The sequence below is a fragment of the Colias croceus genome, chromosome 3, assembly GCF_905220415.1.
Source record: "Colias croceus chromosome 3, ilColCroc2.1".
Lineage (NCBI taxonomy): Eukaryota > Metazoa > Arthropoda > Insecta > Lepidoptera > Pieridae > Colias > Colias croceus.
Genome location: NC_059539.1, coordinates 6,652,642 through 6,676,122, shown reverse-complemented (window position 1 = coordinate 6,676,122; position 23,481 = coordinate 6,652,642). Strand labels below are relative to the sequence as shown.

The window sequence follows — 23,481 nt, the reverse complement described above, 5'->3', positions numbered from 1 at the left end:
TAAAGAGACTGAGATAAAATATTCACAAATGACCCTTAAATTAATAATTAATTATTAATTTAAGGGACACATGAACAATTTTTTTTTTTGTGGCAGCAACAATAGCTCTATCGGCTCTCTACGGTTCAACATCTAAGTATCGCATTCTACAACGTCATATTGCAAATTGCATCAGATTTAATAATTCTTATAATCTGAATTCCTAATTCACTTCATAATGAACAAAATAAGGTTGATGTGTTATTTGAATTAACAGAAGTAAAATTCAAATCGGCGTTTATCACCATTAATACAAAGCACAATATGAACAGATATTATAGATCAGATATATTATGTTTACTTTAAATTTTATAATATATTTAGTGAAGTTATTAAGTGGTAAAATTTTCGTATTTCGCGTATTAGTCCAGTTATATTAGTAGTAGCCTAGAAAGTTTTCCGGCATGTAGTTTGAAAATGAGGGATTTTTTAAATGAGGTACATATTTCTACATTGCCACCTCGTATCTTTCTTCTATTTTACTTTTCCTCTCGCACTGCCACATTGGAAAAAGCATGCATCGTTGCATCGTTTTGTCGATTTAAGTTATATATCTACTGACTAAATAAACTAGAGAAAACTACCAACAAATTCGATTTTAGCAACCTTTTTCATAAAATATTTAGTTTCAGCGTACGAGCGCCGCTGAAAGTTCTATTTACTACGAATTTTCATGGTATGGTAACACAGCAGAGTGAGGGAAGGATTTTTCATGTGGTTTTCTCTGTAAAGCTAATCCACTTGTCATATTATACAATTCAGAAATTCAGATCTGGAGGCAGATGCTTCGAGGGGAAGAGACAGGTAGCAAACACAATAAAATTCAGACACATTTTGTCAGATCGATCTGGAAAAAAGCGGAATGTGAGTAGGGAACAGTGAAACTTTAGTTAGTATTTCGTTTCGTTCGGATTTGTACGATGTTTTTTTCAATAGTTTAAAAAAATCGCACATTAATCCAAAGAGGTTAAAATCATGAATACCGCTCAGCCGTTATTGATTTATAAAGAACACTCTAGGAACACGACTATCTTATAACACTTAGGTATATACTTAAATTACATAATAATATATAATGATAAATAAATTAAACTATTTCAACAACGAATAACTCGGCAGTATTTTTGGAAAGACATGCCTAATCCTCGTAAATTTTCAAATTTCAATTATTAATTGGAGAGCGATTGTAAAAAAGTTATCAATATATAGTCCATTGAAATGTTACATTTTTTAGGCCTAACCTTGCATTTTTTAGAGGACGCAATTTTATTTTTTTGATGTGTAGGGGAAAAAATAGTAATTATAATAATAATAGAGGCGTAGGGATGTGACGACCCCATCGCCCACGGTTGGAATATCTATGGTCTACGTGAGAATATATATTTCAGGCTTACGTGGGGAGCCTTCCAAAGGACCGGGTACCTTCCTTATGATGGTACCCGAGTATTATGGAATTGAGATACATAATAATTAATAATAGTAAAAATAGTACTCACTTCGGAGCGCTGTAAAACCTTAGCTATTGACGTAATGAAAAAATGTTGTGTGTAATAGTTGTTCCTCGAAAAAAAATCTACAAAAATGGTCTGATATTATTTCTTCATAAAATGATAAAAAAAGTTTTATTGAAAAATATAAATAGCTCTAGTTTCTGAACATTTTCGCTCATAACTTTTTTATTTATAGTTCTACGACAAAAATTTACTGGACAAAAGTTGTAGAGAATTTAATTTGCAACAAATAATGTTAACAATTTTTTTTATCAGATAAATAGTTTAAGAGATATATCGTAAAAACCATTTCGACCGCTATTTTCAAGATGGTGGCCGTGGGACAAGGGTGGCTACCCCACAAACTTGGTGGTAGCTTTACACTGACCCCCCCTACACAAAAAAAAAATAAAATTGCGTCCTCTAAAAAATGCAATCCCAAATGTAACTTTTCAATGGACTAATAATCATAATAAACAAATACGTATCTGAGTAAACTGATGAGGTTCAAACCTCACGAGAGCCTTTGCAATTTGATGAAGATGAGACTAGTAATGAGAGTACAAATTGCTTAATATATTGCTCGGGGATCATGTGAGATATTTCCATTTAATTCTCATAATTAAACCACATTTGTGCACATTTATGATAAAATACTGTTTTAAAAATGAAACGAGAGTTTAATTTATTTTTAGCCTATAAACTGAAACTTCCTATTCATAACATAGAAAACATTGGACAAATATTCTGTTCGCCATTTTAAATAAAATTTCTATAAAATTTTCATTAAATTTAGTGAACGAGTTAGTCACGGCTAATCTAATATATAATATTATAAAGGCGAAAGTTTGTTTGTTACCCTTTCACGTAAAAACAACTAACCAATTACAATGAAATTTAGCACACATATAGACGGTAACTTGGATTAACACATAGGATAGTTTTTATCCCGGAAATCCCACGGAAACGGGAACTATGCGGGTTTTCCTTTGGAAACGCGGGCGAAGCCGCAGGCGGAAATCTTGTCTTAAGGACGCTGTCACAAATCTGCGTTACTCAAATTTAGGTATCTAACGTCGCCACGTGGTTCGCGGGAACATCGCGCTCACGTAAACATAGCGCATTCCATTTTATAGACCATCTTCATACTTGATATTATTTTTTTTTATATTTTTATTGAAATTGATTCCAGAAGATTACTGGGAACTTTAAAAATTCATTTTGTTACTATTATTAGTAGGTACGATCCTTATAAGTATTTTAGTGTATTCAACCAACTTAAAAAAGTGTGACTATTTTACAACAATTTGAATATGAATTGTATTATTGTATACAATATCGAAGCTTTTTAAGAAATGTATAAAATACTTTTTTAAGAATTATTATCATACATAATATTATATGTTACCGGCAATATATTAAACCCGCCATTGTAAGCAATTCTTAGTAAATGTATGTTATTCCGAGAAACAGTCGGAATGAAATAAATTAAATTCGTTACCACACATTCACATTACCTATATCTTTAAATATGAACTTTTCCTAAGTAGCAAACACATTTGCAAATGTGGGTGGTTTTTGGGGTAGCTATTAACCAATATGAGGTCAAAACTAAAATCCAAGATGGCGCCGACAAAAATTTTATATATTTTCTTCATGGGTGTCATTTTCATGGTTATTGGGATAGCTATTAACGAATATGAGGTCAAAACTAAAATCCAAGATGGCGCCGACGAAAATTTTACATCTTTTCGACATGGGTGTCATTTTCATGGTTTTTGGGGTAGCTATTAACCAATATGAGGTCAAAACTAAAATCGAAGATGGCGCCGACGAAAATTTTACATCATTTCGTCACGGGTGTCATTTTCATGGTTATTGGGGTAGCTATTAACGAATATGAGGTCAAAACTAAAATCCAAGATGGCGCCGACGAAAATTTTACATATTTTCGTCATGGGTGTCATTTTCATGGTTTTTGGGGTATCTATTAACCAATATGAGGTCAAAACTAAAATCCAAGATGGTGTCGACGAAACTTTACATCTTTTCGGCATGGGTGTCATTTTCAAGGTTTTTGAGACAGCTATTACCAAATCCCCAATGTAACCGTCGATAATTAGGTATATTTTTCTTACTCCTTTAAAGTAAACTTAAATAAAATAACAAAAACGTTAACAACCACAGTTTTGTAGAAAGTCTTAAAAAAAACAATTTTAAAGAACATTGAAATGCATATTTAGAAATTTAATATAAAACGCAACTCTGTGGCAATCATGTTAATATTCTGACAGATATTAGTAACTTTAAATATATTCTTTAAATATATTCGCTAAACTTTATTTAAAATAAAGTTTATCTAAAACATTTAAACGAAGAGAATAAAATAAAAAAGAACGTGTGTGCCGAGAAAACGTGTCAGGAGTGAAACTTCTTTGGCGAGATTCATAGATACCAAAATCGCCGCCTTGCTCCATAACGCGACAGTATTACCATGACGCGATCTTGAAATTCGACGACCATCTTGGATTTTAGTTTTGACCTCATATTCGTTAATAGCTACCCCAAAAACCATGAAAATGACACCCATCACGAAAAATGTCAAATTTTCGTCAGCGCCATCTTGGATTATAGTTTTGACCTCATTTTCGTTAATAGCTATCCCAAAAACCATGAAAATGACACCCATGATGAAAAGATGTCAAATTTTTCGTCAGCGCCATCTTGGATTATAGTTTTGACCTCATATTCGATAATAGCTACCCCAAAAACCATGAAAATGACACCCATGACGAAAAGATGTAAAATTTTCGTCGGCGCCATCTTGGATTTCAGTTTTGACCTCATATTGGTTAATAGCTACCCCAAAAACCATGATAATGACACCCATGACGAAAAGTTGTAAAATTTTTGTCGGCGCCATCTTGGATTATAGTTTTGACCTCATATTCGTTAATAGCTACCCCAAAAACCATGAAAATGACACCCATGACGAAAAGATGTAAAATTTTCGTCGGCGCCATCTTGGATTTCAGTTTTGACCTCATATTCGGTAATAGCTACCCCAAAAACTATGAAAATGACACCCATCACGAAAAAAAGCCAAATTTTCATCGACGCCATCTTGAATTGTTTTACCCCACCAATCTATTCAACAACCCATAAAAAAGAGGATCTCAGGCAAGGTAATTTTAAAAACATAATTTTAAATTACAAATAATTGGAATATGAAACTTATACAGTTTACTCATAAAAAGTATCAAATATTTCAAATCACGAAAAAGACAGTGCACGCACAATAATCTTTTTTATTTCGTTTTTATTTTTGGCACGAGGAGCGATACACCCGTCCTTCCAAGAGCGCTTCTGAGCGCGGTCTGACGAACCGCGAGAACAAAATGTATGAAGAAATCGACAAGTATTTTTAATTTAGCTCATTATTGAAATAAAATTTTGATTTAGATTCATAAAAATTACACCATATATAAAGGACTATATATCCCTCAATAAGATATAGTTAAGAAGATAGATTAGGCTCTTAATTTTCCTAAAATGGTACCGGTTTAGACCCCATTTTTTTGCATTTTATGCGTTTATTGTGATGGAAAAAACGTATTTCAGCGACAATTTTGTATGACGTCGTACAATTTTTATAAGATGAACGTAGAGCTGAATATATTATCTTTAAATTAAGATATTACTATGTTCTCACGTGTAATTGCTTTAAGTTAAAATGGTACCGAAAAACAGCGTGTTTTTGTAAAAATACGTTATAGCGTCCTTAAATAATTCCCACTTTCACTCTGCACCCTCCTCCGGTTTCACTAACAAACTATGCGAAATACGAATTATGCTATTGTTATATAATATCTGAATTATATTACATATCTATAAATTTCATTTATGAAAACTTGGGCGTGTAGCAGGAAAAAATCTTACGCAAGTCGTACTAACCGCATCAATGCTAAAACGGTTGTCAATACCAATGTTGCTCAACAGCTATGAGTAAGTTGTAATACTGGTCTTGGTATTGGTATTACCAACGAGTTCTACGTCACAGCTAAAGATTCATTTTCTTTAAACAGAGTAGCTTTATATTCTAAGTGTATACCTTTTTACGATCGTAATTTCTAAGTTATGAGAAGTATGCGATTTATTAAATACATAAAGAATTATGCATTTTGTTTTACATAATTTATAGGGATGCTTACAAGATAAATGTGATTTATGAAGCTATTAAGAAAATTGATCAAATTATCATACAATATCCTGTTATACTAAGAACGCTAATCTAGTAATGATCTATGGAATTGGTAACCAGATAACCAGAGCGCTAGTCATTAAAAGATATGCCGAGCGTTAAATCCGCTCTGTTCAAAGGGCTATGTTACAAATTAAAATCTGCTAACTAGTTGGACGTCGAGTGACGCTTGTTAAATCAACGTTCAGCCTAGTTATTCAATTGAATGTCATCATTCAATAAATCCGATAGTCATTCAATCAAATAGCAGATTCAACCAGATGACGGTGACAATTATAAATTCATACAAATTTTACTTTAAAACTCTGTAATTATAAAAATTCTTTCTCTTTTAACAAAAGAGTGTTACTTCACATCCTTATGATAATGATTTAATTGTTTCGTGAAGTAAGAGTTTTCAGCAGTGAAAGGAATCCTCGCAAATGCGTTGCGTCACGTGGGCGGGCGGATCGATTGTGTGGACCAGTGCAAGGGCGCTTGCGTGAAAGCGATGTTTTATTATCGACCAGTAACTTTTCACCTAAGTCTTTTGGGGCAGGTTAGGCCTATTGCTCTGAGGTCAAGGTCACGTTCCTTCCCGCTAAAACTCTTAAGTAATCCAATCACACGATATACTATTTTATATTTTCCATATAACACTAGTCAAACGCGTAGTGTTCGACAGCGGTAATCTGTACGTACTACCTAGCATTAAACCTTTTCATTTTAGATGTAAGCGCAATGTCAATGACCTACCACCCTGAAACAGTGTGAATAAACTCGCAATTATTCATCCTCGGAACTTGGTACCTATAATATGTATTATATTTAAATATACCAATACTACTTTGGATATTATATTTTCTTCTTATAATATAATTATTCCCTCTCATATCTATGACAATACATTCCTTATATTTATTTCACCAAATAAAAATATTCATTATTAAAGGATAGAATTAGACTGAATCGTAATTTTCTTTCTTCATTTAATATATCTGGCTGAGTAGATACTTTTATTTTCTTTTAATAGATTTACTTTCGTGATCTGAATTGCTATAATATAACACCTATGTACACCATGCTATATGAATCGGTAGATTTGAGAAGCAAAATGCGCGAGAAATATGCGCAAGTACGGTGTAAACAGCCGGTGAAGGGTGCGGGTTTCCTTGGCTCGGGATTGATCGTACCCTTACTGCTCGCTCGACACGCTGAGCCAACGAGGTCGCCATGGAAACCGCCAGTGCTACTGCCGTCATAGCGTCGCCATGATAACAAAAACTACTTTTCAATTGCTCTTCATTTTCATAAACATGATATTTCCGAAGAATTAACTTAAACCCACACATATTATATCGATCATTGGAACGCGTTCATTGAAAATTATTATAAAGTACCTAGTTAATGTCGCATTCTTATGTAATTGAGTTAAAGAAAGAATAATTATGTTTTAGGTGAATCGAGCAATTATCATTAAATTGTAATTGATAATTAGGATAAAATGAAGATGGTGCTTTCTTCTATATACATTATAAATCATCACCTACCTTGCATTTTCGTTGGCCAGGACTTGCATAAATATGTCATTGACGTGCGTGGCGCCATTCAGCGCCGTATCGTGACGATCCGTGGCTACACCCGATTACCAGCAAACTCCGATGCAAAACTTCTAAAACAATTAATAATAAATTGGTTATCACAGGTTCAACGACACAACTCACACTGCCTTCCAATTACCGCAACGCAAATGTACTGTACAATAGATTTTATGCACCAAATTGCAATATTATTATATTATATCTTCATTACTATTATACAATAAAGTCCTCCGCCACGTCTTTCTGTCGGTCCGTTCACGATAAACTCAAATAGTTTGGAAAATCCAAAAGTGCACGCCTCATAATCTCATCCTTTACAATAAAATTGATTATTTATAAAGAGTACACTATAAATATAAAAAAGAAATAAAATAAAACAGTTGGAAAAGTAAAGAAAGCGGTACCGTAATAATTGAGCTATTTTTCTTGTGGCCCCACCTAGATTGCGCAGGTTTAAGGGACTGACTACCAACTTATTTTTTTAAACCTTGGCTTATAGTATAAAGAATCGAGTTTATAATGGTGAATTTTGAGTACACTATAAATATAAAAAAAAAATAAAGAATATAATATATAGATATACTAAAATTATGGAGAACAGTCGATATTTTTTTTTTGTTTATTTAATAACAATTAAACCACATCGAATCAGACCCTGAAAAATGAAAGAAAAAATCTTAATATGTGTGTGTATGTATTATCTTACAAGTGCAATGTATGATACATAAAGACATTTTAAGTTTGAAAAATCAGATGTTTTGCGCGAAGTGACAGTAGTACCCACCTCAACGCTTCGCTTATGAGGCGTGCAAAACGAAATCACCTATTTACATTCTGTTTTCAACGTGATTATCGAGCCAGAGGAAGGTAACTCTATAATTTGTCAAGTTTAACAGAAAACGGGCGAAACCGCGGGCAGAAAGGTGTAGGTAACTCATTACACATATTATCATAAACATATTATATTATATTTATTATGTAAGTAACTCATTATACATATTATTATATTATACACATTATATTGTATTTATTATATTTACATTTTTATTACAAGCGATGCGTACTCCAAATTATCGATAGATAACTTCTTTAAATTATCGATAATACTTTATCGACCGATGCTCCTCACTAGAACCGAGGAGTACCGTTAGGCCGCGATAAGCTCCGTCCAATCGCATGATGCGGGGCCGCGCGCGGGGGGCGCATCACGCTGCGCGAGCGCAGGCCGGCCGCAGAGAGGCAGTCGTGTTCTGACCTCGACGCGGAGCGCATGTCGTTTGTTCTCATTTATTGTAAAACGTGTATTTACGAATATATACATCTTCCTCTATTCTTCTTGTTGTTATTTCAATTCTCAGTCTTCATTACTTACCTCGCTACTTACGACCCCAAACTGGTGACCCCGTGAAGAACGAAAATATGACAGAGAAAACACGTATCATGGAGTCGTCTAGTGAGGGGAAAGTATCGATAGATGCCGACAACGAGGTGTACAAAATGAGCGTGCGTATCCCACCATTTTGGCCAGAAGAGCCGGAGATTTGGTTTGCCCAGGTGGAGGGACAGTTTGCAATAAACAGAATAACTAGTGACCAAACCAAGTTCAACCATGTTATCAACCAACTGGATAACAAATACTCCAAAGAAGTCAAGGACATCATTATACATCCTCCTGAGGAGAATAAATACGAGACACTGAAAGCGACGCTCATCAAACGCCTGACGGAGTCAAATGAAAAAAAGCTGAAGCAACTCCTAATGCACGAGGAGCTTGGAGACAGGAAGCCCTCCCGATTCCTTCGACACCTACAGAGCTTGGCAGGATCCGATGTCCCGAACGACTTCCTGAAAACCATCTGGATCAGCCGTCTCCCCTATGGCACGCAGACTGTCTTGGCGGGCCAACCGGGTACGGCTAAGCTAGAAGATCTCGCTGATTTAGCGGACAGAGTCTATGACTTGGCTACTTCAGCTCCTGGCGTCGCCTCCGTGAGCCAGGAAAGCGCCGGCGCAGTTCTCAGCGACCTAACGCGTGAGGTGGCCGAACTCCGGAGACAACTACAGAAGCTTGGGTCGGAGAGAAGTGGAAGATCGAGATCCAGAACTGCTCGACCGCGACGCCAGTCAACTTCTAGGCAACGATCGCAGTCCCAGTACCGAAAGTACCCACTATGCTGGTACCATGGCAAATTTGGAGACAGGGCCAGTAAATGCATTCGCCCCTGTGACTTCAAGGCGGAAAACTCCATGGGCGGTCGATAATGGCGACTGACGATTGCCCATCCTCTACTGGTCGCCTCTTCGTCACCGACCGATCCTCGAAGACGCAATTTCTGGTTGACACTGGTAGCGACCTCTGTGTCTTCCCACGCTCGGTGCTGCGAGATCGTCGTGCTCCAACAGGGTTTCAACTGTGCGCCGCCAACGGGTCCAATATCTCAACATACGGTTACATCCATTTAAATTTAGATTTTGGCTTACGCAGATGCTTTACTTGGCGTTTTGTAGTAGCAGATGTATCAAAACCTATCATAGGCGTAGACTTTTTGAACTTTTATAATCTTATGGTAGATTGTAGACATAAGCGCTTAGTTGATAATACTACTTCTGTAACTGCTGTAGCTAGCCTTGTAGCTGATTGTAATACTAGCCTTTATTCTGTCAAAGTTGTAACTGGTGATACTCCTTACCATAAAATTCTTACCGAGTTCCCAGAAATCACTCGACCAGCTGGTACGCATCGCACAGTACTCCACAACACCACACATCACATACTCACGACGCCAGGGCCTCCAGTTTCCTCATCACCCCGCCGTCTTGCGCCTGATAAATTAAAAATTGCTCAGCAGGAATTTCAGTCCATGCTCGCCAGCGGGATTGCCAGACCTTCGAAGAGTCCATGGTCCTCTCCGCTTCACCTAGCGTGTAAGAAGGACAACGGTTGGCGGCCGTGCGGCGATTACCGCATGTTGAACGCCCGCACTGTGCCCGACAGGTACCCAATTCGTCATATTCACGATTTTGCCCATTCTATAGCAGGTTGCAAGATCTTTAGCACCCTTGATTTGGTCAAAGCCTATCATCAGATACCTGTCAGCGCAGAGGATATTCCCAAGACGGCAATAACCACACCGTTTGGATTATTTGAATTCCCTTTCATGACCTTTGGCCTTCGAAATGCGGGCCAAACTTTCCAGAGGTTTGTGGACGAGATGACTAGGGGACTAGATTTCGTGTACTGCTATCTCGACGATTTTTTAGTGTTTTCGCGCGATGGCAAGCAGCATGAAGAGCACCTCCGGATCATCTTTGGTAGGCTGAGGGACTACGGCATGGTGATAAACACGTCGAAGTGTGTTTTCGGGGCTAAGGAGGTAACATTTTTAGGTTATAGCATCTCCGAACGAGGCTCCCGACCACTTGACGTCAAAGTCCAGGCGATTAAAGATTTCCCTGCACCCACCAACGTCCGGCAACTAAGGGCATTTTTGGGCATGCTTAATTTTTATAGGAGATTTCTTCCTCACGCTGCTGAAGTTCAAGCCCCATTGCACGCGTTGTTAACTGGTTCAGTAAAAGGATCACACCCTATCCAGCTCACAAGGGAGACCCTAGCTGCCTTCGAAGCTTGTAAGGAGAGCTTGACTAACGCCGCTCTTCTAGCACATCCAGACTGCTCCGCTAAGCTCGCCCTGGTGACTGATGCGTCAGACAAGGCGATCGGTGCAGTTCTTCAACAACGTAAGGATAACTCGTGGGAGCCGTTAGCTTTTTTCTCACGAAAGTTAAGCCCTTCTCAGGTAAAGTACTCACCTTATGACAGGGAACTACTTGCCATTTATGAAGCGGTTAAACACTTCCGGCATATGCTCGAGGCCCGACACTTCATAGTCTATACTGACCATAAGCCGATCAGTTTTGCATTCCATGAAAGGAAGAAAAACTGTTCGCCCAGGCAGTATAGACATTTAGACTTCATTTCCCAGTTCACAACTGATATACGACATATAGCGGGTAAGGAAAATGTCGTTGCTGATACCCTGTCGCGGATCGAGGAACTGGAAGCGCCTGTCGACCTCGAGAATTTAGCCAAGGCCCAGGCTGCGGACAACGAACTTTCTAAGTTACTAGAAGAGGGTTCATCATTGCGCCTGGAGAAACTACACATACCTGGAAGTCGTATAGCTCTGTACTGCGACGTAAGTACGCCGACTTCCAGACCATATGTACCCAAGTTTTTCAGGAAGCAGGTCTTCGACAGCCTGCACTCACTCAGCCACCCTGGCGCTAATGCATCGGCAAAATTAGTTGCTGAGCGATACGTCTGGCCAGGAGTGCGCAAGGACTGCAGAGAGTTTGCACGAGCCTGTATCCCATGTCAACGTGCCAAGGTAACACGCCACGTGACTGCTCCATTAGGTACGTTCAGTTTACCCAGGGCACGGTTTAAACACATCCACATTGACCTTGTGGGACCCCTTCCTCTCTCCAATGGTTACCGGTACTGTCTGACGGCGGTAGATAGGTTTACTCGTTGGCCAGAAGCAATACCGATCGAGGACATCACAGCGGAGACAGTTGCCAAAGCCTTGCTCTCAGGCTGGATAGCTCGATTCGGCTGCCCTACAAATATTACAACCGACCGTGGTCGTCAGTTCGAGTCAGCGCTATTCCAATGTTTGTCCAAGATAGCCGCATTCGAACATAAGCATACAACTGCTTACCATCCAGCATGCAATGGGCTGGTGGAACGTTTCCATCGACAACTCAAAGCCGCTATCGTATGTCATGGGAATGAGGGATGGACCGAGTCTTTACCATGGGTTCTGTTAGGCATTCGAACAGCTATTAAAGAAGATCTCCAGTCTTCATCGGCTGAGCTGGTATACGGCGAACCTCTGCGGTTACCGGGTGAATTTTTTAACCCCATCACAGTAGGTACTACCGATACTTCTGATTTCATAGCTCGCATCAGAAATTTTGCCAGACAGCTGCAGCCAACACCAACAACTCGCCATGGTAAGCCGAATACCTTCGTTTATAAGGATCTCGCCACTTGTGATCACGTTTTCCTCCGTGAAGACGCATCACGTGGTTCTCTAACACCGGCTTATTCAGGTCCACATAAAGTCTTATCAAGGGGAAGTAAAGTTTTTAAGATATTGTTAAAGAACAATGAGGTCACAGTATCGATAGACCGTATTAAACCGGCCTTCATACTGTCCGACCATAAAGATGAACCTCCGCCAGTTATACCCAAAGAGTATGTCACTCGTTCTGGGCGCCGGGTAAGATTTACTGATTTTTATCGCCCTTGACGGTCTCTGGAGGGGGGTGGTGTAGGTAACTCATTACACATATTATCATAAACATATTATATTATATTTATTATGTAAGTAACTCATTATACATATTATTATATTATACACATTATATTGTATTTATTATATTTACATTTTTATTACAAGCGATGCGTACTCCAAATTATCGATAGATAACTTCTTTAAATTATCGATAATACTTTATCGACCGATGCTCCTCACTAGAACCGAGGAGTACCGTTAGGCCGCGATAAGCTCCGTCCAATCGCATGATGCGGGGCCGCGCGCGGGGGGCGCATCACGCTGCGCGAGCGCAGGCCGGCCGCAGAGAGGCAGTCGTGTTCTGACCTCGACGCGGAGCGCATGTCGTTTGTTCTCATTTATTGTAAAACGTGTATTTACGAATATATACATCTTCCTCTATTCTTCTTGTTGTTATTTCAATTCTCAGTCTTCATTACTTACCTCGCTACTTACGACCCCAAAAAGGCATATAAAAATGAAATTCTGAACCAATTTGTATGATTTTTCGTTCGTTTGTTTCCACCGGGATTAGGTTATATATAATACTAGCGGTCCGCCCCGGCTTCGCCCGTGGTTCATATTTCGCATAAAAGGAAGCCTATGTCTTTCTCAGGGTCTAAAGATTGTCTGTGCCAAATTTCATCAAAATTGGTTGAGAGGTTTAAGCGGGAAAGCGTAACAGTCAGACAGACAGATAGAATTACTTTCGCATTTATAATATTAGTAGGGATAGAAAAAAGAAAATTTTGAAAAACAAAAAAGCTACCTGGGCGAAGCCGGGGCGAACAGTTGGTTCTTACAAATATTATCAATGCGAAAGTGTGCTTGTGTGATTGTCTTTCTTTCACATCGCAAGGGAGCGATTTTATGATATGATTTTTGTGTCTGTTGTTAGTACAGTACTCCAAAATGAATAATGCGTATGCAGATCTTCGCTAATTATCGTATTTCCAGAAACACCCGAATTACCCCGAATCATTGAATCGTAAGTGCCCTAAACAATGCACTTGCATCTTGCACCTTGTCAGAAAGACATAGGAGTCAATTCAGAGTCATACACAATCGAAAACAATTCGGGCGGTACTCGGTAGGTGACAGTAGCCTGTCAGTCAAAAAATTCAAAAATCCGTCAGTCGTCTTTAAATTGGTGGTGACCGCACGTATTATCTCTGTATGGAATTATATTGAGCTGCTGTTACATACCCTTCTTAGTTTTGTTGGGTGACCGCACGTATTATCTCTGTATGGAATTATATTGAGCTGCTGTTACATACCCTTCTTAGTTTTGTTTTAAAGTTGAATTTTCCGATAAAATGATTATTTACACAGGTAGCAGATACAAGGGCGGATCCAGCTTTAGTGCCAAGGGGGGTCACAAAGTCGTGGTCGTTACAAAAGCTATATTTTGATAAATTTAATTGATACGTAGATAGTTGTTAAAAAAAACCGGCCAAGTACGAGTCGGATTTGGGCACCAAGAGTTCCATACAAACATTTTTTAATTTTTTAAATTTACGTTTATAGGTACTTATCGCAATTTTTCCTTTATCTGTACTATAAGACGTAACTTCCTTAATTCTAATATATATATATATTATGGGTATACCCATATATTATAAAGGCGAAAGTTTGTAAGTATGGATGTATGGATGTATGGATGTTTGTTACTCTTTCACGTAAAAACTACTGAACCGATTACAATGAAATTTAGCACACATATAGAGGGTAACTTGGATTAACACATAGGATAGTGAATTTATATTTTTTGGTTTTTATGGCATTCAAATGCTTTATAAATATAAATTTAATTAAATTCGATTACTCAGGCGGGTCACGAGTGGCTGAGTTGGCTAGGCATCCGCCCCGGAATGGCGCGAAGAATGCGGGTTCGAGTCCCGTCTCGTGATCGAATTTTTTCTATTCTTTATAAATTTACATAGGATAGTTTTTATCCCGGAAATCCCACGGGAACGGGAACTATGCGGGATTTCCTTTGCAAACGCGGGCGAAGCCGCGGGCGGAAATCTAGTTATTCATAAAATTTCATGATTCTGTGTTCACGGGAAGTATCTACCCTGTAGGTTTTGACTCCTGGCGACACTTGCGAATATCGAAAATTTTCAGAATATCTTTGCTTATGTTCTTATCCACGAACGGATATATGTATATGTCGATATTTGGGGTTTTGACTCAGCAACTCGTGACACGCTGAGTTGGTTAGGCATCCGCCCCGGAATGGCGCGAAGGATGCGGGTTCGAGTCCCGCCTCGTGATCGAATTTTTTCTATTCTTTATAAATTTATATTTATAAAGCTTTTGAATGCCATAAAAACAAAAAAAAAATATAAATTCACTCTATACTGTACTGTATATCGTCTTCGGAGGCTCGGGGAATATGACAGTTGCCGAACACTGACGAATTTTTCTATGCGCATTATCAGTTTGGAAGTACTGTAAGTTGTTAGTAGTCTAGACTCTAGAGTAGACCGGGATGCTATTTATTAAATTTAATAATTTTAGAAATATCTATGCAATTGGAATTTGCTTTGAATATGCGGGCGAAGCTGTAAAAATCAAAAGCCTAAAATGATGTTTCCATCCATCCACAACATAGTATAAAACAAAATCGCTTTCCGCTAGTTGTCCGTCTGTCTGTCCCTAGAATGCTCAGATCTTAAAAACTAAGCAACGGATTTTGATGCGGAGATTCCAGCCTCCATTAGTAGCGATTTAAAAAGAAACAAGTTGTATAGGAATTAGCAGTACAAAATATATGTACGTACATATTATTGTATAAATAAAATTGTGTATGTTTGTTTGACTTTGGTGATAAAGCTATTTGTAGCTATTGTGTATTAATATTATATTTTCATATTTACACTGCCACTGTTAGGATGTCAATGTGGAGTCCACTGAAAATCAGTGGAGAATCTATCAATCTCAAATCACTAGTGGATATTATCCATTTTGTAAGTTAATTTTATTTTTTTTTAACGTCACTTTCCGCCTGGGCTTCTCCCGCGTTTTCAATGAAAAACCCGCATAGTTCTGTTCCCGCGGGATTTTCGGGATTTTCTTTCTTTATTTCTAATCTTCAAAGGGGCTTGATCGATTTTTCTCGGGACTTACACTGGCTAACTGGTAATCCTTTATAACAACAAGCTTAAGCTAATTTCCTTTGAATTCCACCTTAAGCGCAAAATGTTCGTTTTATAATTATTGTAATCTAAATAAATATTTTTTAATTAAATTGTTTGAAACTCTTAAACAGCTTGTTCTCTATGTCAATCTATAACAAAAAATATTCTCAACTGTGAGTTCTGAACTGTGAGCCAAAAAGATCACTTCTGAAAAACATTGTTGGGTAAAGAGAAAATCGATTTCATATTTAAAGGAAAGTGGTTTTAAATAGTAATGATAAATAAATAAATAAATAAAAAACACTTTATTGTACAATGCACTGAATAAAAATACAACAATATACAAAATGAATCTTCACCGTACAAATTGGCGGCCTTATCGCTTTAAAGCGATTTCTTCCAGGCAACCTTGGGATATAGGAAAATGAAAAGATTGAAAAAGGTAGATAGTGCATATACAAGGAGTGAATACAAATAAATATAATAGATATAAGTAAGGTATAAAATTACATATAACATAAGAAAGAAAGAAAACGTGCAGAAGAGGATATAAAAAATTTCAAGTAGAGAAATAGGTAAAACAGAACAGATACAGAATGACTATGAGGACATATAATATTTTTTAATTGCAGCTTTAAAACTATTCAAAGTTTGCGCTTCCTTTATTGCGGTTGGTAGGGACTGTAGGGAGTTCCACAATCTTACGGCTTGCACAGTAAAAGATGAATCATAAAATTTGGAGAAGTGAGCAGGCATACAAAGCGTAAGATTGTTAGAGGAGCGCAAATTACGTTCATGAGACGAGCCCATGAATATAAATCTCTTTTTTAAGTAGGAAGGAGTTCTGGGATCGAAAAGGATTGAGTATAGGAGGGACAGGATATGCGTATTCCGGCGAAGGCGGATAGGGAGCCATCTGAGTTGTGAGCGGAAGTCTGAGATTTGGTCGAACTTGCGAAGACCAAAGATAAATCTTATCGCAAAATTTTGAAGGCGTTCTAATTTGTTTAACTGCTCCTCAGCTATAAGTAGCTCTAAGTAGCTTGCATCAGCATAGTCGAGGATAGGAAGAAGCAAAGATTGTGCAAGCAAAATTTTCGTGGATATGGGCAAAAAATTGCGCAAACGTCTTAGCATTGCAGCAACACCAAAAATCTTACGACTAACAATATTAATTTGCTCTGTCCAGGACAGGGTTTGGTCGAGAGTAATACCAAGGTTCTTTACAGAAGAACTGTATACTATTTGAACCCCCTCAATCGAAATCTTAGGTAGATCTGCAACAGGTGATAGTGAAATGGTTAAGTTTTAAGATCAGAATTACGAAATTTCTGTTTGCAGCTGATAATCTATACTAATATTATAAAGCAGAAGAGTTTGTTTGTTTGTTTAAACGCGCTAATCTCGGAAACTACTGGTCCGATTTGAAAAATTCTTTCGGTGTTAGATAGCTCATTTATTGAGGAAGGTTATCGTGAAATACTTTTAGGATTCAGATTTGTAGACTTTCTACATACATTTCCTAGAAAGTCCGTTTTACACTAATACATGTGATTTTTGTGATTGTGATTTAGGAATTATAATACATATATCCATTTCGAATGAGTTGTGTATAATAATGGATTACCTACCTATTTTCCATTAACATAGATATAAATAGTTTGCTTTTATCGTATCGTAATAAAAGTCGGATAAAATGACTTAGTTTAAACATATCGTTTATTGTGACCAATTTTTAATGAATTGTCAGGTTATACTGACCGAAATGAATTCTAAAACTTTTAACACTAATTTCTGTTTGGGAAAATTGTGATAACCAACAACACTTTTTTTGTTTGTTTTGAGTCTCAATGTGTAGGCATCTCTATTTTGTTTCTCTGTATTAAATACTGACAAAAACAGGAGAGGTTATTTTCTACAAAATGCTTTGTATGATGTATGTTTATAATGAAGTGTTTGATATTCCCCTTCAAAGTCTTTATAAATGGATTCCACTGTATATAATATATTTAAAAATCAAGGAAACATCTGTTTATTGATTAATACATATTAACAAATAAATAATCTATCAAAAGAGCCAATTTATACAGCAGGCATTTGAATAACAATGGAAAGATTTTCTATTTAAAAACAATGTGAACATTTTAGTAACAGATACACACTCCCCATCAGAAATGTCCTCCAGACTCTGCTTATTGCTCATGGTCAAACCTGTATGCATAAAAAATTTTCTAGTGGCAATTGCAAATGATTTGCCAAAGTGTAAAATTCAAGCAAGTTATTCTGAAACCAGTATGTATTAAATGAAATACATATTGTCGGTAAAATTAGCATACCCTGGATGAATTAATAAATAATTTACTATTAAATTACAATGGACAAAAATCGAATTAGATTTATTAATTTAAAGCACTTATATCAGTATTGTGTTGTTTAGTGTTTGAGATCAAGTATTATTTATTTTAACTGCAACATTTTGTAGAAATTAATTGCAAAAATGCAAAAGTAACTCTGTTTGTCTGTTTATACCAAACACCTAGATCACTGAGCCAGCTGACATTGTATAAGTCCAATGATAGCTTGAGCCCCAAGATAGTACATAGGAGGTTTGTTCTCAGATAACCAGTACAGGAACTATACGAGGTTATCCTTTGAGTTAGCATGCACTGGCAAAACATTTGTATATAATAATACATAATAATTAATAATATATGTATCTAACAATGAAATACATATAAAAACAAATGGAGATTATCTTTGTGATAATAATAATTAAGAGTCATAATTAAATAGGGTGTGCAAACTAAGGGTTCCTAATTTTGAACTAATTAGCTAAAAAAACAATTGCCATAAAAATTTAATTGTCAGCCAATTTATTACCCTGCCCACTGTTCCTTAAAGTCATTTTTTTATATTTATGGTTAAAGTGGTAATAGAAATACATCGTTTCTCAAAATTTCCTGAGATAAAACCTTGTACAGTAAATTTGAAGTTACTAGAAGTTTATAGTCCAGATTAAAAAATGAATAATGGTATATTCTGTACTAGTTAGCTTGATCTTTTTGATGTGATCTTTTAGTGACGGGAAACAGAATATTATATATCTTATAGTCCATAAAATAATGTTTTAAAATACATACTTGTCACTGTGACTATATGGTGTGGGTGTATTATGTTTGAAATTCCTTATTGCAACAGATGTATAAAACATTGGGATGATAAGCATTATACAATATTCATAATATGTATCTAATTAATATACTGGGTTATTTTTGGACCTCCCACCAAATTTAAATAGGTGTATCAGACTACTAGCTGCTCCGCGCGGTTTCACCCCCTTGGTTCCACTAATGTTGGTCGTAGCGTGATGATATATAGCCTATAGCCTTCCTCGATAAATGAGCTATCTAACACCGAAGGAATTTTTCAAATCGGACCAGTAGTTCCCGAGATTAGCAGATTCGCATTCAAACAATCAAACAAACAAACTCTTCAGCTTTATAATATTAGTAGAGATTAAAGAAACAACTTTTCAAAAAAACAGTTCAAAAAGTGAAAAAAAAAATTCAGTTAATTTTTTTTTATTGATATTGGCAACAGTTACTGCCTGTTATTTATGTACCATCTGTCCGACTATTGTAGCATTGTCCAAGCATCTATTCTTTTCAGAGTTCCTGTTTGAATTTTAATCTGAGGCTTGAGGGACTTTTGTGTTTATATATAATTTTTAAAATGATTAAATAATTAGGAAAATGATATTTGTATTATTATTTATATTTCCAAAACAAATAATATATTAATTTTAATCAGAATAATTTACATAGCTGTCAAAAAGACCAATCTCACTTGTACGGGGTAAGTATATCAACCAAAAATAATTCCTTCATATTATGTACCCCAGTAACTTTTTTTTAAATCTTGCTTTATTTAAAGGGGTTTTAACAATTATAGTTTACAGTAAATGTATATAACTTAATGATAGATTTGATTTTAAACACTTAAAAGCTCAACACTGAGCTGCAAATTATTATTTTGAATGTAAGGCTCAAAGGTATATTTCAATCAATAACCAAACAGTTAAACAGTAGTCAGAAACTAGTTTGACAGGCATTTAACCCATGTCCTACTAGAGAAAATGATGTTGATTTAAAAAAAAAGACCCAGCTCTATCTAGGTGCTTTTTGTTAGTCCTCAATTTTGACCATTTATCCTTATCAAAATGGACAAAAATCCATTCATCCAATAATACAACTAATACAACTTTATTTGAATAGATTATTTAAATTATTTTTAATTTATTAGTAGACCCATACAACTATATAATATTGTATGTATGGCCTTCAGTTTTGAAAATAATAATTCATGGTGCCACAACAATTAAAAATGCAATTACTCATTTCTAATAAGTGCATACGGATAAATGAATACTTTAAAAGGCTAGTTATATGTTTAATAACTTTATTAGACCTAAATTTTAAAATATTTTCGCAATCTAAAGAAAACATGTGTACCATACTAATATTTCCTTAATTTACGAAAGTTAATAAAAGAATATTATAATAATGTGTGACGAATTATATCTTATTGGAATTATGAACTTAATATTTCTGTTATGTTCAAGTTATTGAATGACGTCATAACATTGACAGTCAATATACACCAGTAAACAAAACTAGTAAAATGTGTAGCTTTGTATTTAAACTATCATATTTGTTTTCGATACAGAAGATATTTTTTGAAGGCGCAGCAATCATGCGAGTTGAAATTTAAAAACAAAGAGCTCGGATAATACATCAATTCAAGTGTATCAGGGCTAACCGCGGTCGGTAGTTGACAGTATAACTAAATAACATGGCGGCATCTTGTCGCAGCCGGTCTAAAAGGATAATATATGAATGTAAAACAATAAACACTTACTTTACCTTAAAACAAAAACATTAATTCATAAGAAGAACAGCACAGCAACACTATTTGAAAATATGTTTTAGTTCATATCAAACACTACAGAGTAAAATGACGTAACATTCTCAACCTTCACGGTCGCACAGTACAAACGGCAGGTAGAAGAAATAGTTATTTAACGAAATTCAGCAGTCCACCACAACACAAACTTTTATAATAAGCACTTTAACCATAGAATGCACTACGAAGTTTACTAGTATTCCGCCAAGACTATGGCAAAATAAAGGCAACGCGTTTATTATTCTGCCAAAGAATAAACGTGACACGCAGTCAAGCAACCTCGTTCACTTTTTTTTTTAATTTTCACAAACTGCGATATGACTATTGTGGTATGTTATCTTTGACTCATTTTTTCGGATGGTCACATTTAAATGCTTATATTTTAGTAAAAACAAAAGTAAAATTTATAACGAAACGAAGAAAAGAACATGACGATTATTCTGTGATGGAATAATAACAGGGAAAATTAAATTTTGAGCTATAGATAATATGATTAATGTTCATATTTTTAGTGACTGTAAAAAAAACAAATGCCAATAGTAAAAATAAATATTAAAAAAATACTTTGAAAGACATATTTTATGATTCTTAATAATTTTAATTTTATATTTTTTTGTTAAAGATTTCGAATATAATTAATGGCGTTGCCCTGGCACCTCCCTTTAGAAGCATTACCGTCGTTCAGAGAAAAAGAACGCCCAATAGAATCGACTTTACTTAAACATTATTGTAATATAAATATTCATGAAAATCCGTGTGAAGAACTACAAACTGGTCTTATGTGTGAAATAGGTATAAATAACAAAGAACCTGCAACTATACAACGGTTAATTGCAGCTGGAATGACTGTGGCTCGACTAAACATGCGTGACTTAGAACCTGATGCTTGTGGACAAATCATACAAAGTATAAGGCAAGCTGTATATAACTACAGCGCTGAATTAGAATACGTTTATCCTTTAGCGCTTCTTGTTGATGTAAGAGGACCTGAAATTATCACCGGAGAACTCAAAGGTGGTCCGCAAACTACAGTTGAGTTGAAGGAACAAGAAATGATTAGATTAACAATTGACACTAGTTGGCGAGAGTGCGGTACTGTGGACTGCTTATTTGTTGGCTATGATCATTTGACTGATTTACAAAAGGGTGATTGCATATTTATTGATAGTTTAACGTCTGGTAAAATTAAACTCATAATTGAAGAAGTTGGCGATGACTCAGTTGAATGCAAAATAGCTACAAATGGCATGGTAGGCGCTAAAATGGCAGTTCATATTTCTAAAGTTCCCCATGAAATAGATTTTAAAAGAGGCAATAGATCTCAGGAATCTATTATTTATAGTGATTCCTTAGAACAACCATTTGAACATATGGAAGAACAAATTGCTTTTGCCATAGGATCTGATATCGATGGCGTTTTAGTACCAAACGCACAAAATCCGCAAGATATTCGTGCGGTAAGAGAAAGTTTATCTGAAAAGGGAAAACACATACTCGTTTTTGCATGTATCGACTCTGTTTTAGGTTTTGATAGTGTTGATACTTTACTGGCAGAAGCTGATGGCTTATACGTAGATAGATGTGTTTTAAGTACTGATTTACCAGTAGAAAAAATATTTATCGCCCAAAAATCTATTTTGGCGAAATGTAATTACGTTGGTAAACCATGTATATTTAAAGCTGTTTTAAACGAACAAATTCCGACACTGTGTGTAAACGATATCGCAAATTTGGTGTTAGATGGGGCTGACGTTCTTGCACTAGAATTACATTATGACTCTCCCTTGAAGAAATTGGTACAAAGTTATGATTCTGTAAAAATGGCTGAACATTGTGTTGCAGCAGCAGCAGTTATTTGTAGACATGCAGAGAATATAATTTGGCATCCTAAAGTATATGGTATAACTGATCTAATGCAGACTTCTCTTGATGAGCCCACAAAAGCCATAGGTGTCAGTGCAGTAGAACTTGCTATGCGTTCCCGTGCTGTTGTCATAATTTGTTTAACAAACTCTGGACGTACCGCGAAAATTCTTTCTCATGCTAAACCTACATGTCCTATAATTGCAGTGACAAGGGCATGTCATACTGCTCGACAGTTAAGATTCTGGCGCGGTGTTCGCGCTATGCATTATTTTGAAGTAGCCAAGAATACATGGTGTTCCGAAGTGGATTCTCGAATTCACGCTGCTCTTGATTACTGTAAAGCGAAGAGATTATTACGTGCAGGAGATCCATACGTTGTAGTAACAGGATCCAGACGCGGTGCTGGTTATTGTGACAACATTAAACTTCTTTATGCGAGTGCTCGGGATACTGTATGTGTAGAATGAAAATTTAGTTTATATAGCGATTTTCCAATAATTACAATAAAAATATTTTATAGTTCTTATTTCATAACTTAGTCTTGGTATTTTTAATATATAAGTCTTGTATTGGACTCAGTACCTATCACATTATAGTGACTAATTTGCAGTATTTATATTTGAACTGAACGCAGGTGAAAATGTAAACAGAAACAGCTGGTGTTCGCCATTTGCAGCAGTGTCCTTTGACTCACATTACGAAAATACGATATGAATAGCGAGCGAACTGTTGACGCGTGTTCATTATTATTATTTATTAAATGCACCATCAGAAATACAGCCTTAAGTTTTATGATTT

General features: G+C 36.1%; 3 protein-coding genes across 4 annotated transcripts in view; 2 read left to right on the top strand and 1 right to left on the bottom strand.

The window, feature by feature from the left end:
* The window catches only part of LOC123706343, a 45,438-nt gene extending 24,235 nt beyond the window's left edge, over positions 1–21,203 (bottom strand). Inside the window, exons 1-2 of one of the 2 annotated variants that reach the window (XM_045655557.1) lie at positions 20,773–21,203; positions 7,320–7,441 (exon numbers count right to left, since the gene is read on the bottom strand). In XM_045655557.1, the coding sequence (XP_045511513.1) occupies positions 7,320–7,348 (29 nt within the window). In that variant the 5' untranslated portion in view covers positions 7,349–7,441; positions 20,773–21,203. The remainder of the gene's footprint in view (positions 1–7,319; positions 7,442–20,772) is intronic. The other variant, XM_045655556.1, reaches the window with a different exon arrangement.
* LOC123705979 lies at positions 8,811–9,632 on the top strand. Its single transcript, XM_045655101.1, has one exon. It carries the CDS (start codon positions 8,811–8,813, stop codon positions 9,630–9,632), a length of 822 nt encoding a protein of 273 aa, XP_045511057.1.
* A 203-nt stretch (positions 21,204–21,406) lies between the features above and the next one.
* LOC123706208 (pyruvate kinase-like) lies at positions 21,407–23,158 on the top strand. The gene has a single exon (XM_045655380.1). The coding sequence runs from the start codon at positions 21,456–21,458 to the stop codon at positions 23,148–23,150; it is 1,695 nt and encodes a 564-aa protein (XP_045511336.1). The 5' UTR covers positions 21,407–21,455; the 3' UTR covers positions 23,151–23,158.
* The last annotated feature ends 323 nt before the right edge of the window (positions 23,159–23,481 follow it).

Coding starts and splice junctions, on each gene's coding strand:
- LOC123705979 (XM_045655101.1), top strand. CDS start 8,811: ATGGAGTCGTCTAGTGAGGGGAAAGTATCGATAGATGCCGACAACGAG.
- LOC123706208 (XM_045655380.1), top strand. CDS start 21,456: ATGGCGTTGCCCTGGCACCTCCCTTTAGAAGCATTACCGTCGTTCAGA.